The sequence below is a fragment of the Sus scrofa genome, chromosome 8 (genome assembly GCF_000003025.6).
Source record: "Sus scrofa isolate TJ Tabasco breed Duroc chromosome 8, Sscrofa11.1, whole genome shotgun sequence".
NCBI lineage: Eukaryota > Metazoa > Chordata > Mammalia > Artiodactyla > Suidae > Sus > Sus scrofa.
This window is the reverse complement of record NC_010450.4, coordinates 30,396,091-30,409,325: the sequence shown is the minus strand read 5'-3', so window position 1 is coordinate 30,409,325 and position 13,235 is coordinate 30,396,091. Positions and strand designations below refer to the sequence as shown.

The following is a 13,235-nucleotide window of genomic DNA, read 5'->3' as shown; positions in this document are numbered from 1 at the left end:
CGGATTCATTAACCACTGAGCCATGACGAGAACTCCCACTTTGTGATTTCGAGCATAATGGTTTTACTTTTTCGGTCTGTTACTTCATTTGTATAACAGCTGTTAGATAAAATGATTTCCAAAGTGCCTTTGAACTCTAAGATGTTATGGCTATGATTATCAGAAGTATCTTAGATAAAATAAATTTTAAAGGTCTCTGAGAATCATGCGGATATAATATCATAAATATTTGAAACTTTAGGACTGAAGTAAGTTGTCAAGTTACATAATTGCACAGATTTTTTCCAGAGTCTACTAGGATTTTTCTGATTTTATTTTCTTTCATCTAGAAAAGGATAAGAAAAAGATTCTGTTGGGTACTAGTAAAAATAGTACTCTCTCTTTAAATCTGATTTCAAGAGACATGTTTTATACTATTTTTCCTGAATGGTCATCAATTTATGCAGTTTTACTCCTATGAATTCATATGATATTCTACCTCTGAAAAGAGAGGTCTTTCTTACAAAGTATTGGCACTGATTTTTGTTTCTGTAAGATAGAAAGCAAACAGCAACTTCTGCTCACAACAGCTGGAAATAACACAGACTCCTCAAGGTTAATACAAATAAAATAAAACGCATGGCACTTGTGACAACAATAAAAACAATCTGATCTTAAGCAGTAGCAGCTCCTTTCTCTACTTTCAACTTTATTTAGGGCCTCAAAATAAGCAGCAAAGGATGCAGAGAAAAATTTTGTATATTCTAGCTGAAATGATAAAAAGGGAAAACTACACATGTAAATATGTTATGACTGAATGCCTTGAATACACCAACTAAATATATCTCAATTCTAAAATAATGATAATAATCATATTATCATTTATAGCACATTTTATTTCACAGAGCACTTTTCTGATCCTCATAAAATCCTGTGAGTTAGAGAGGATATTATCGCCACTTGACAGATGAAGAAACCGAGGTATGTGAATTTGGCAAATTGCAGAGTTTTAAAATGTCAGAGCTGAAACTATTATTGGGTCTTGTTAATTAATATATCAGCAGAACCCAGCATTTAGTGGATACTTAATAATAAAATATGGCAAAAGAATTAGTATACACTTTCTGGTTCCTAGAGTCCAGTGTTCCTTTTATTAGCAGCTTTATTAATTCTTCAATTGCTAGCATAGGTTTGTAGCTGAGTCAAATAAAACACCTGACCCCAAAGCAACAATGTTACTTGATGCAATTTAGGTGTAGCCAGACTAGAGTTCTAGGCTTAAAACACAGAATTTTTTTTTTTTTAGCTCACCATCTTTTCACTTTAACATTTCAGAGGGATATACATAAAATAACTAGTGAATTGAGTAAAGAAAAAAAAACCATAGACAAGCTTGTATTAGTGTAACTAGCATAAAGGAATACAGTAGTCCCTCAGTATCCTGGGGAGAGGTGATGAGTTCTAGGGCCTCTGTGGAGACCCACATCTGGAGCCCCTTTATAAAATGATGTAGGATTTGCATATAACCTCTGTACAGCTTCCTGTATACTTTAAATCACCTTTAGATTATTTATAATACTTATAATACAATGCAAGTTCTATGTAAATAGTTGTAAATGTAATATAAATGTTATGTAAATAACTGGTGGCATGGGACAAATTCAAGTTTTGCATTTTGGAACTTTCTGGAATTTTTCCTCTTTTTTTTTTTTTTTGGCTGAGCCCACAGCATGTGTAAGTTCCCAGGCCACAGCAGTAACCAGAGCCACAGCAGTGACAATGCTGGAACTTTAACCCCCTGAGCCAACAAGGAACTCCAGAACTTTCTGGAATTAAAAAAACCTATATTTTCAATCCATGTTTTGTTGACTCCAGGATGCAGAGCCTGTGGATGTGGAGCCCACGAATGTGGAAGGCTTACTACTCAAAGTCACAACAACTACTGTTGTCGAAATGAAGACATTGGTTTTAAATAATCAAAAAGTTTACCTGTGGTGCAAGAAGAGGTAGCCTAATATAAGCCAAAAGTTTGCTGAGATCTTTCCGTCTCTGTTCCAAATCATGCCGGACCCAAGTGAGAAGTGCATTCAGTATTGTCTCCTCATTAGGAATGTTCATGTCATCGCTGGCTAAGAGCTTTGCAATTTCACTGGCTGGTAATAATACAAATTCCTGGTTTCGAATTACTTCCATGAAATGTTCCTAAAGGAAAAAAAAGAACATATAAATGATGTTGGTTCTTCTGTCCATCACAGCTTATTTAAAAGAAACTAAACATTTTTGAGGTAGATGTCCCAACAGTTTATACTTTGAGCCTCCCCCACAATGCATTATTGTTTGCTAGGAAAGAAACACAGTAGAAAATAACATTTACACTGTAATTGTGTTGTAAAATTTTTTACTTCTATACAAGTAGAATTATAGTGTTACATCATTTATTACAGTTTGTTTTTTTTTAAATGTGGGACTTCTGGGTATTGCTCTGCTGAAGTTAGGGAATATTTCTGGCAAGTTTTTCAAGGGAGGATAGAAAAAAATGAAACAGATACTGAGGTGTACGATATGCCAACATTGAAAGTTAGACCGTGGTTGCCAAAAAATTTGGCCAATGGGAGAGTCAAATACTTGGGTGACTATGAATTTATTTCTCTAGCCCAGAAAAGGCCTCCAGGGTGGCTAAATCTCCCAAGACCATTCTGGACCACAAGTCTTCTTGGAGGCTGTCCGGGAAGAGCATGCGTCCTTAGGGCTCTCCCAGAACCAAAATGGCCTTTACAAATGTTTTTTTTTTTTTTAAACATTTTTTTTTAATGTTCACTTTATTGATTGATTGATTGATTGATTGTCTTTTCTAAGGCTGCACCAGTGGCATATGGAAGTTCCCAGGCTAGGGGTCGAATCAGAGCTACCACAGCCACAGCAATGCTGGATCCTTAACCCACTGAGCTAGGCCAGGGATCGAACCCACAACCTCATGGTTCCTAGTTGGATTTGTTAACCACTGAGCCATGATGGGAACTCCTACAAATGTTTTAATGTTATGTATATGACCATCAAGGACTTGAGGTCTGATTTGGAAACTTTAATCTCTTGTAACCTGATTTATGAACAGAGTTCTTTTGGTCTGTCAGCTGCAAAAAAAAAAAAAAAAAAAAAAAAAAAGCACAACCTAAAAGGTGAGAATCATGGAGTTTTGGGGTGGACTTTTCGAGGACTTCAACCCTGGGAGCCACCTTCTCAGAGAGCTTTAAGGGACTGTTCCAAAGTGGTGAGGGAGGAGCCAGGATAGATAGGGGTTTTTGCAACAAAGACCAGGAAACATCAAAATATTACTGTTCATCAAAGAAAACCAGTATCTCTAGTTAATGGATTTAGCACTTTTCTATGTATGGGAAGATGCACGAGTTTGTGGTCACTGAAATCGTTCCTTTGATATGCACCTTAGCTCTAGGGCCAGTATGTTGTTTCTTTCCATTCTCGGCCATCCCGAGTGCCCTCAGAGTGCACTGGTGGGGTCAGCTGTACTGGCTTGATGGCTGCAACATCTTTTGTTTATTCATAAGGGAGCCAGCATTTTTTAATCACAGGTATCATAGAGAAAGAAGCCAAAACAAAAATGTTGACCTAGAATACATGGGGACTCCAGGACCTTATGCCAAAGATGACTCATTTCTGGCCATATTCTAGAATCAGGCCCTTTATACTTTGAAATGGAAGATAAAATTCCCTTAGGTATGAGATAGTAACTTTTATGAGGTTTATGCTAAACAATCTAAAGAGAAAGAAAATACTTTTTTTTTTTTTTTGGCTTTTTAGGGCCAAACCCATGGACCATGGAGGTTCCCAGGCTAGCGGTCGAATCAGAGCTGTAACCACTGGTCTACGCCGCAGCCACAGCAACACCAGGTCCAAGCCATGTCTGCGGCCTACACCACAGCTCATGGCAACGCTGAACCCTTAACCCACTGAGCAAGGCCAGGGATCGAACCTGCGTCCTCATGGATGCTAGTCAGATTCATTTCCATTGAACCACAATGAGAACTCCAGAAAATACTTTTCTGGTGTGCAAGGTTATAAGTCTTAATGCATGGGTTGTATAATTAAAACATAAATGCAAATGCAAATCGTTAAGGGAAGTATTGTCCCTTAATGATTTCCTTATGCTTCTTAATGCGCTATGGCTGTCTCAGCACACAGCGTTTTAGTAAAAAAGCTAAGGCTGTTTAAATTAGAGCTGTTTAAAAATAGCTTTAGCTATTTAAATTAGAGCTAGAGATAAGGACTATCGTTAACTATCTTCCATTGTTACAATGAGAATATTATTTTCCATATAGCCTCCAGTAATCCAAGTTAGGCACTGATCTAAAACATTATTTTGGGTTGACATTTCATTCCTTTCCTAGAAATTCTTAAGAGGAAAACCATACATGAATAATTAACGAAACTCAATTGCTTCAATTCATCATGATTTGTTAAAGATGCCCAAATGAATCTATTTTAAATGACTGATTATCATTTTTTCAGAAATATATTTTAATAAAACCTCAGGGCTGAATGGCTTCAAGCAAATTGTTCTACTCAATTGTATACTGACATTATAAAATGATTTGGTAACATAGCAAGAGCTATAAAAATGCTGAAGCTCTCAACCTAGTTATCCGTGAGTGGTTTAATCTTCAGTAAATAATTCACAAGGAGGGGAAAAGCGGATGCTTCTCTGATGGTGCTTTATGATAATTGTAAAAAATAAGAAAGAGCTTAAATGTCCAGCTCCAAGAAGTTTTAATTCCATGGACTACTATCCAGGCATTGAAAACGTCAGGGTCGAAGATCACATAATTACAAGAAAAGATATTTATTATATAATGTTAGATGAGATTCTGAAGAAATCAAAATAATATACATTTCTAATTGTTTAAAAGCATATAGCACAGTAGCACAGTAGCTACTACCATACTTTTATTTTTATTTATTTTTTATGTTTTATTTTTGGCATCCCTGGGTGGGTTTGATGTTACTGCCATACTTTTAAATGGTATTAATTGCATATCATCAATTATACATTCTATTGATTAACAGTTTATTTGTTGATATATCCACTTCAGAACAATGTCCATTCCATTCTAGTATAACTTGTATTAAGTGAAAATCAAGTTATCAACACCTTATGGAAATACTACTGAACTCAAGTAAACACAAAGTGCTTTTCAAAAGTATTGATTTGGTTTTGAAGCAGGTGTTTCTGCAAAATTAAATGTTTCTATAGGTTTTCTAGATAAAGAAACAAAATTTGAGATTGTAAAATCAAATGTCTATATTTTATAAATCAATAATGACATTAAATATTTGTAACGATATAACCAGTAGGAGGCTTTTTTGTAGAGGTTAAATGATGCGTTCCACGTCATATTCAGTGGCAATCAAAACAAGGACAAAAGTTTCCAGATTTCAGGATTACAAGAAGGAATTCTTTATCCTTTCCTACTTGCTTTTTTTCCTTTCTTTTTTTTTTTTTTCAGGGCTGCACTCATGGCATATGGAGGTTCCCAGGCTAGGGGTCAAACCAGAGCTGTAGCTGCCAGCCTACACCACAGCCACAGCAACGCAGGATCCGAGCCGCATCTGCGACCTACACCACAGCTCACAGCAATAGCAGATCCACTGAGTGAGGCCAGGGATCGAACCTGTGTCCTCTTAGTAGGGTTCATTAACTGCTGAGGCATGATGGGAACTCCCTTTCCTACTTGCATTCATGCAGGATGGATGAACATCCAAGTACACGCGCTATTTACTAATTGTGACGATCGATTTCATTCTGTGGCACTGTGCTTACTTCACATTTTAAATCCATTTTATAATGCAAACAGCTATCACGCTACCAAACACTTGCTAGCATTATGCTCTTTCCCCCTCTGGGATAGTTTTTAAAGCAAATGAAATTATGGCAGGATTTATTTAAATTGAAGATTGAATTTTGCTATGTATTTTCACTCAGTTCCCATAGCAACAATTCAAATCACAATCTGCCTCTAAACTACTTATTGTTATTAGAATTCAATTTCATGTCTCTGTTGAAACTGAATAATGTCAAATAAAGGCCTTGAGAAAAAAAAAAAAAACCTACCACAACTAATTGGCTATGAAAATAGCTTTATAAATGCTGAGCTAATTTAAATTTAATTTATATCTAAGCCTTAACGCAGCAATTGTGCCTCTACTGTACACAACAGGAATGACCTAAATGCATACAAATGTTTCATGTGGATAAAACTCCTTCTTAGGAAAGACACTGAATTATGAACTGATTACAAAGGGGAAAAAAAACCCAGCTTCATTTTACTTGTATTTATCTTACTCCAAAAAGTATTTGAACTGGAGGTGCAAAGGGTAGAATGAGAAATCGACAAGGGAGGATAAGGACTAAGGGGGAGGGAAATATTCCAAAGGGCTTCATTGAAAAGATGTTAACCCAGGTTAAGCTAGGTCTGTACAGCGTTGCTCTGTCACACAATCTCTAGTGCTTTCACTTGAAGCACCTTGACAATCATAAACAAGAAACACTTCCCAGAAGCGATTCCACCACAGGGAGAATAACACTCATAAAGGTTGTGCTTTTGTCTGAGGGCTTTTGTTCACTTACATAGATCCCTACTGTGCTGAATCGAGTAAAACTCTAAAATGATGCCGATGATGATAAAACCATTTATTGACTGGGTATACTATGAATCAATCACTGCTTTTTAATTTTTTTTTGTCTTTTTGTCTTTTTAGGGGTGCACCTGCTGCCTTGTTTGTGACCTACACCACAGCTCACGGCAACGCCAGATCCTTAACTCACTGAACGAGGCCAGGGATGGAACCTGCGTCCTCATGGATGCTAGTCAGATTCATTTCTGCTGGGCCACGACAGGGAACTCCCAATCACTGTTTTAAGGGCTCAACTTAAGCTTATGAAATTGAGTAGAATTAATCTTCCATTTGTAAATATCTCTTCTTATAATTGTTCCAAATCACGATTTCTCCAGTGAAAGATTCCTCAAATCCTTGTCAATCCCTTGACATAAACCAACTCAATGGAAGGATGGAGGATGAAGGGGAGGGTGGATAGAAAAATACCTCCCCAGTGTTGACAACATCAGTGACATGGATGATGATATATGCGTAGGTGAATGTTTATATTCCTTCTTCACTTAGAAGCTGTCCTGCCCTAAATGAAGCATGTAAAGCAAGTCTCCAATTATCACCCAGGTGTGAAGACGCACATGTGGCAAGATGATCATTCCTTGAAAATCCACACACCTCCCTTCCCTGGATCCCTCCACTATGAAGACCGTGGGGGCTGATCCTAAGAATATGCCCTCGACATGCCCTTATTTTCATGCTGTCCTAGATCACTCTGTATCCATTATCCTCCAGGCTTCTAACTTGCTACAATGAATTTTTTTTGCTTACATGAACTATGTCTTATCCTGTTAGTAGCTGTTTTCCCCTTTCTTTTTTTGGCTCACGCCCACTGGAACCCATACCCAGGCCAAGAAAAAAAAAAAAAAAAAAAAAAAAAGTTTCCTTTTTTGCACGCCCACTGCACCCAGACGTTCCCAGGCGAGGTATCAAACCTGTGCCACAGCAGTAAGCAGAGTCACAGCAGTGACAACCTGGATCCTTAAACCTCCGAGCCACCAGGGAACTCCAAGGACATCTTTCCACATACGTAGCTTAAAAACATGTCTTACATATAGTTAGATTTATCGTTAATAAAAAGCCTCCCTTTATTTCCTCCTGTCTTGTGTACGCCTGGTACTGCACCAATACACTATAATCACTATCACCGCCTTCTATCGGTGCTTATGTAAACAATTCTGAAATTCATCCATGTACCATAATGTAAAATATTTGGGGAAAATCCTGCTTTAAAAAGCAGCAGATCCAAAAATCTTGAATGAAATAGTCCTAAGCTACCCCTCTGCTTCTTAGTGCCGGTGATAATATGAGGCTTGACTCATGTATCTGGGAGAAATATTACTTAGTGTTTTTCCCTCATAACTCAATGAAAATATGACACAGAGACAGTGAACCTGAACCATAAGACATATGGCAGAGCCATGGGAAGGCAGCAACATGCAGATAAGCCTGCAAAAATAAGGAGTAAGGCAAAGAACATAGGCTTTTCTGCTTTTCACAAAATACATACCATAGTATAATTGTGAGCCACTTTATGCAAATCTGTACAACCTTGAGCATCAGCAAAAGACCGGATTCCAAGACAGTTGGATGGGTGAAGCTGTTTCATTAAAAACTTACAGCACGCTTCCACAACCTGTGAAAGCTGAAGAAGGCAAGCTGTAGACAACAGGCACTCGATATTGTCTTCTTTTAATTCAAGGCGGCCTTAATGATAAAAAGAAATTCCATTAGCTATGGAACCATGTTAACTTTAGGAACTCATTGGTATTAACAGTATTAATTCTGAATAAGAGCTCACTACACATATTCTAGACACAGATGATTTAAGACATTCCAAAAAGAAAAAGGACTAAATCTGAAAAAAATTTATTTTTTGTGACTTCTACTAAAATAAAAATAATAAGCTTGTTTTCAGAATTTTTAAAGGATGATTTAACTGGTAGTCCATTATATATATTTCAAATGCAAATTTTAAATGCAAAAATTTAAAAGCATTTTACAACTCAATTATTATATTAATATTGTAAAATATCATTCAAAAACTTAATTATAATAACCATTTTAAAGGTTCTAATATAAAGATGTTAACCTACATAGATATCACCAAGAGTGATGGTTATAATAGCAGAATTAGATCTCATTAAAAGCAGAATCTGGAGTTCTCATCATGGCTCAGTGGTTAGCGAACCCAACTAGCATCCATGAGGATGTGGGTTCGATCCCTGATCTTGCTCAGTGGGTCAAGGATCCAGCGTTGTCGTGAGCTGTGGTGTAGGTTGCAGATGCAGCTCGGATCCCCCATTACTGTGCTGTGGCTGGCGGCTCCAGCTCCAATTGGACCCCTAGCCTGGGAACCTCCATATGCCGGGGGTGTGGCCCTAAAAAGATGAGAGGAAAAAAAAAAGGCAGAAATCTGAAATCTAATAATACAACTTCAGTCTAAGACATTTTAAAGTTATATCTTCAGGGTTATTACCTGTATATGCGTACTGAATCAAGGACCATAGGGAATTCGGTTCTACACCTTCCATTTTTATTTCTTCTTGTCTTGCTTCCCTGACATCATTAGTAAACATGGCAGCAAAATAATCTGAGACAGAGGAGAGCACCAATCTAAGAACATATTAGAAGAAAAAATAATCAGTAATAACATTAAAGTTGATGGTCATTAATAAATTCTGTGGCTTTTTTTCTTTCCATCTTTTCCTCTTTATCTATTTTTTTAAACTCTGTTACCCACAGAAAGCATCTGGTACTGAGAAAGGCATTTCAAATGTGACAAATTGCTTTATGCTCCAGTTCCTTCCTTTGAATAATAAATTAACATTACCAAAAATTTTCTGCTGAGGTAAAATGATTTACCCATTTGCTACTTAAATAGCCCTTTTGAACATCCTGAAAAAAAAGCTACAAGTTCACAGCAGTAAACTGACTATAAAAAAAGGGGCGGGGGGAATGGAAAGGTTCTCCTGTTTATTACTTTAGAAAATAGTTAAGTTTTTTTTTTTTTTTTTTTTGCTTTTTAGGGCATACCCACAGCATTTGGAAGTTCCCAGTCTAGGGGTTGAATGAGGCCAGCAGCTGGAGGCCTACACCACAGCCACAGCAACACTGTGGGATCCGAGCTGCATTTGTGGCCTACACCACAGCTCAGGGCAAGGCTGGATCCTTAACTCACTGAGCGAGGTCAGCGATGGAACCACTGTCCTCATGGATGCTAGTTGGGTTCGTTATTGCTGAGCCATGATGGGGACTCCTAAGTTTTTTTTTTTTCACTGTAGAAGTAGTAAATATATGGGAGACATTTGAAACTGGTTCTAGCAGGTTATTTTTAACTTTCATGATTTTAAAATTATTACAGTACCTTATAGTGTTTGTATTTTGTCATAAAATTATATCATCTTTGTTATCACATTACAAAATTATATTTTATATTTTGTAGTAATAATACATTATTATCTATCAGGTATATCTCTGCCCAGATTTCTTTTTTGGCTGTGCCTGCAGCATGCGGAAATTCTCGGGCTAGGATTGAATTGAAGTCAGAGCATTGAATATTTAACCACTAAGCTACTAAGGAACTCCTCTGTCCAGATTTTTGATAGTCACATATAAGCAAAAATGAGTTATAAATATATACAATTTTGAATCATGTATTTGTCATTTGATATATCTCAAAGATACTTCTGTAACAGCATACTTACACAGCTTTACTTTATTCATTTTTTTAAAGATGTATAAATTTGTACGGGTAATAGTTGAAGCGCCCGTGTTCTTCTCTAATCCCCTACTTCTTTCTCCGCAGGAAGGCACTGCTGAATGTGAGTTTGCCAAACTGCTCTCTATAGTGCTGTGCCAATTTAGTCTCCACCAGCACTGCATAAGAGTTAATCGGGAGTTTCCGTCATGGCTCAGTGGGTTATGAACCTGACTAGCATCCATAAGGATGCGGATTCGATCCCTGGCCTCACACAGTGGGTAAAGGATCTGGGGTTACAGAGAACTGTGGGGTAGGGTGCAGACACAGCTTGGATCCTGAGTTGCTGTGGCTATGGTGTAAGCTGGCAGCTGCAGCTCTGATTCGACCCCTAATCTGGGAACTTCCATATGCCACAGGTGCAGCCCAAAAAAGCCAAACACTGCACACGCCACCCCCCCAAAAGAGTTAATCTTTCCCCACAAATAGTGGAATGTTAAAAATTTTGGCCATCTCTAAGGTGTTAAGTGGTATCTCATTGTTTTAATTTTCATTTACCTGAGTGTTAGTGAGGTTAAATATCTCTTCAGACGTTTATTGGCCATTTAGTTTCCTTCTTCCGCAAACTGCCCATTCATTCATTTACTCACTGAACAAATACTAACGCACACCTTATAAATAGTGGGCATTGTTCTAGATACTTGAGATATATTGGTATAAAACACAGACAAAAGATCCCATCTCTTGGAATCTTATATTCTACAGGGGAAGGCAGACAAATAACATACAGCAGAGGTAAATTCTATAGTGCATCAAAAAGTGGTAAGTGCCGTGGGGAAAAAAGGTAGGGTAAGGGCAGATTGGGAGTGGGTGGTAGGTTTAAATAGGTGGTCTCATTGGAGGGTGACAGTTGAGAAAAGACTTGAAGGAGGTACAGGAATGAGTCATACAGGTATTTAGGAATAGCATTCAGGCAGAAGAGCAGCCAATGTAAAAATCCAAAGGCAGGAACAGCAGGTCTGGCACATGCAAGGAACTTCAGGGGGTTGGTGTGGCTCAAGTGAGTGAGTAAGAGAGCCAGAGGGCAGAATGGTAAAGAGGAAACAGCAGCTGAGCCACATAAGCCACTGTGAGGACAGGGGCTTTCACACTGTGACATGAGGAATTGACAGAAAATTTGATCAGAGGAGCAACCAGATTTGAGTTCCATTTTAAAGGATCACTTAGGTAGCTGTGTAGAAAAAATACACAGGGGAAAAGTGTGAAAACAGGGGAGACCAGTGAGGAGTTTCTTACAGGTAATCTAAGTGAGATGGTGATGGTTTGTATAAGCGTTTGCAGGTAAGGGAATGAGCTCTGTTTTGGAAATAGAGAATTTCCAAAACAATGTCTTTATGAAATTCTAATAAGCCCACACTCATAACATGGACTTTTTGTCACCATGTATAGTAGCATCTCAATAAATGCATGCCCATTGAGCCGCTGAAAACAATAAGACCATATGCTTTCAATTTACTTCCTCTTTGGAGGGTTTAATAAAACTTTTGGGACAGAGTGTTAATTAGTTTTGAAAGGCATTAAAAAAAAAAACCTTTGGGATCATAATGGTGATTAACATTGAACAATTATGGAATTCTTAGAAGAAAAATAGTGAATTGTATTAACCAGCTCCCATTTCCTTTCCTTACATCAAGAGATAATACTTCATTTGTGTTCTCTAGCTTTTGTTCCCCATCACCATGGCTTTCATATTTCTTGGAGGTCAGCAAATAGAAGTTGACAAAATGTGCCTATTTAAGAACAGTTTTGGAGTTGCAGTGGTTAATGAATCCGACTAGGAATCATGAGGTTGTGGGTTCAATCCCTGGCCTTGCTTAGTGGGTTAAGAATCTGGCGTTGCTGTGAGCTGTGGTGTAGGTTGCAGACACGGCTCGGATCTGGAGTTGCTGTGGCTCTGGCGTAGGCCGGTGGCTACAGCTCTGATTCGACCCCTAGCCTGGGAACCTCCATAAGCCACGGGAGCGGCCCTAGAAAAGGCAAAAGACAAAAAAAAAAAAAAAAAGAACGGTTTTGCCACTTCATTCCACTAGCTTTTTTTGGTTTCTCAAGATTCCCTGCTTTAATTTCCATTGAATTTATTTAAAGTTATTAATGGGTAATAGCTGCTCGTCGTGGCTGAAATCTACCACACAATAAATACTGACAGATTTCAGGCTGGTATGTTTTGCTTGTATGGGAAAGTGATTCTTTTGGGATCATTTAATGTAATGATTTCATATTCTCTGTTTTCTTTATAGAAATTCCATGAAATACATTCCTTCACTAAAAGACCCCATTGAATAGTCAGTAGAACAAGTTACTTCAATGTACATAACTAAATGATCAAGGAAATAGTTCACATATACAGAAATTTAGAAAACAATTACCTGTGAGCTGGAATTCTGCGATCACCAGCAACCAGAATTACATCACATAACTGTTTGTGTCTCAGATAGTTTTCCATCTTTTTGAATGTTTGCTCAGCGTGATTAAGGGCTTGGAAGAAATCATCTGATGAACATGGCTCCATAGTATGGCAGGATGACAATGTCTGACTGCTATTGGAAGTCCTGAAAAGAAAGAGAACACACGTTTTGAAATATCACTCACACTAAAGAAATCTTTCCTATCAAGTCCTTTTAAAGCTTTCAAATGTAATAGAAGTAATGCTACCAGTCAATATTAATGTATAATCATTCATCATTTTTGCCGTTTAAAATCAATTATGGCTCAAATCATATGCGTCCTGCAAACATCATGAGTGACTGTGATATATTCAGGTTAATAGCTACACCTATTTTTTGCCTGATCTTGAGGTCTCTTCTCTGGTCAATAC

At 37.7% G+C, this 13,235-nt stretch overlaps 1 protein-coding gene across 1 annotated transcript in view; it reads right to left on the bottom strand.

Annotated features, from left to right (window-relative positions):
- KLHL5 (kelch like family member 5) overlaps window positions 1-13,235 on the bottom strand; it is a 79,147-nt gene that overhangs the window by 31,405 nt on the left and 34,507 nt on the right. The window contains 4 exon segments of the mRNA XM_021101108.1: window positions 1,969-2,181; window positions 8,171-8,367; window positions 9,140-9,276; window positions 12,787-12,969. Coding sequence (XP_020956767.1) covers window positions 1,969-2,181; window positions 8,171-8,367; window positions 9,140-9,276; window positions 12,787-12,969 — 730 coding nt within the window.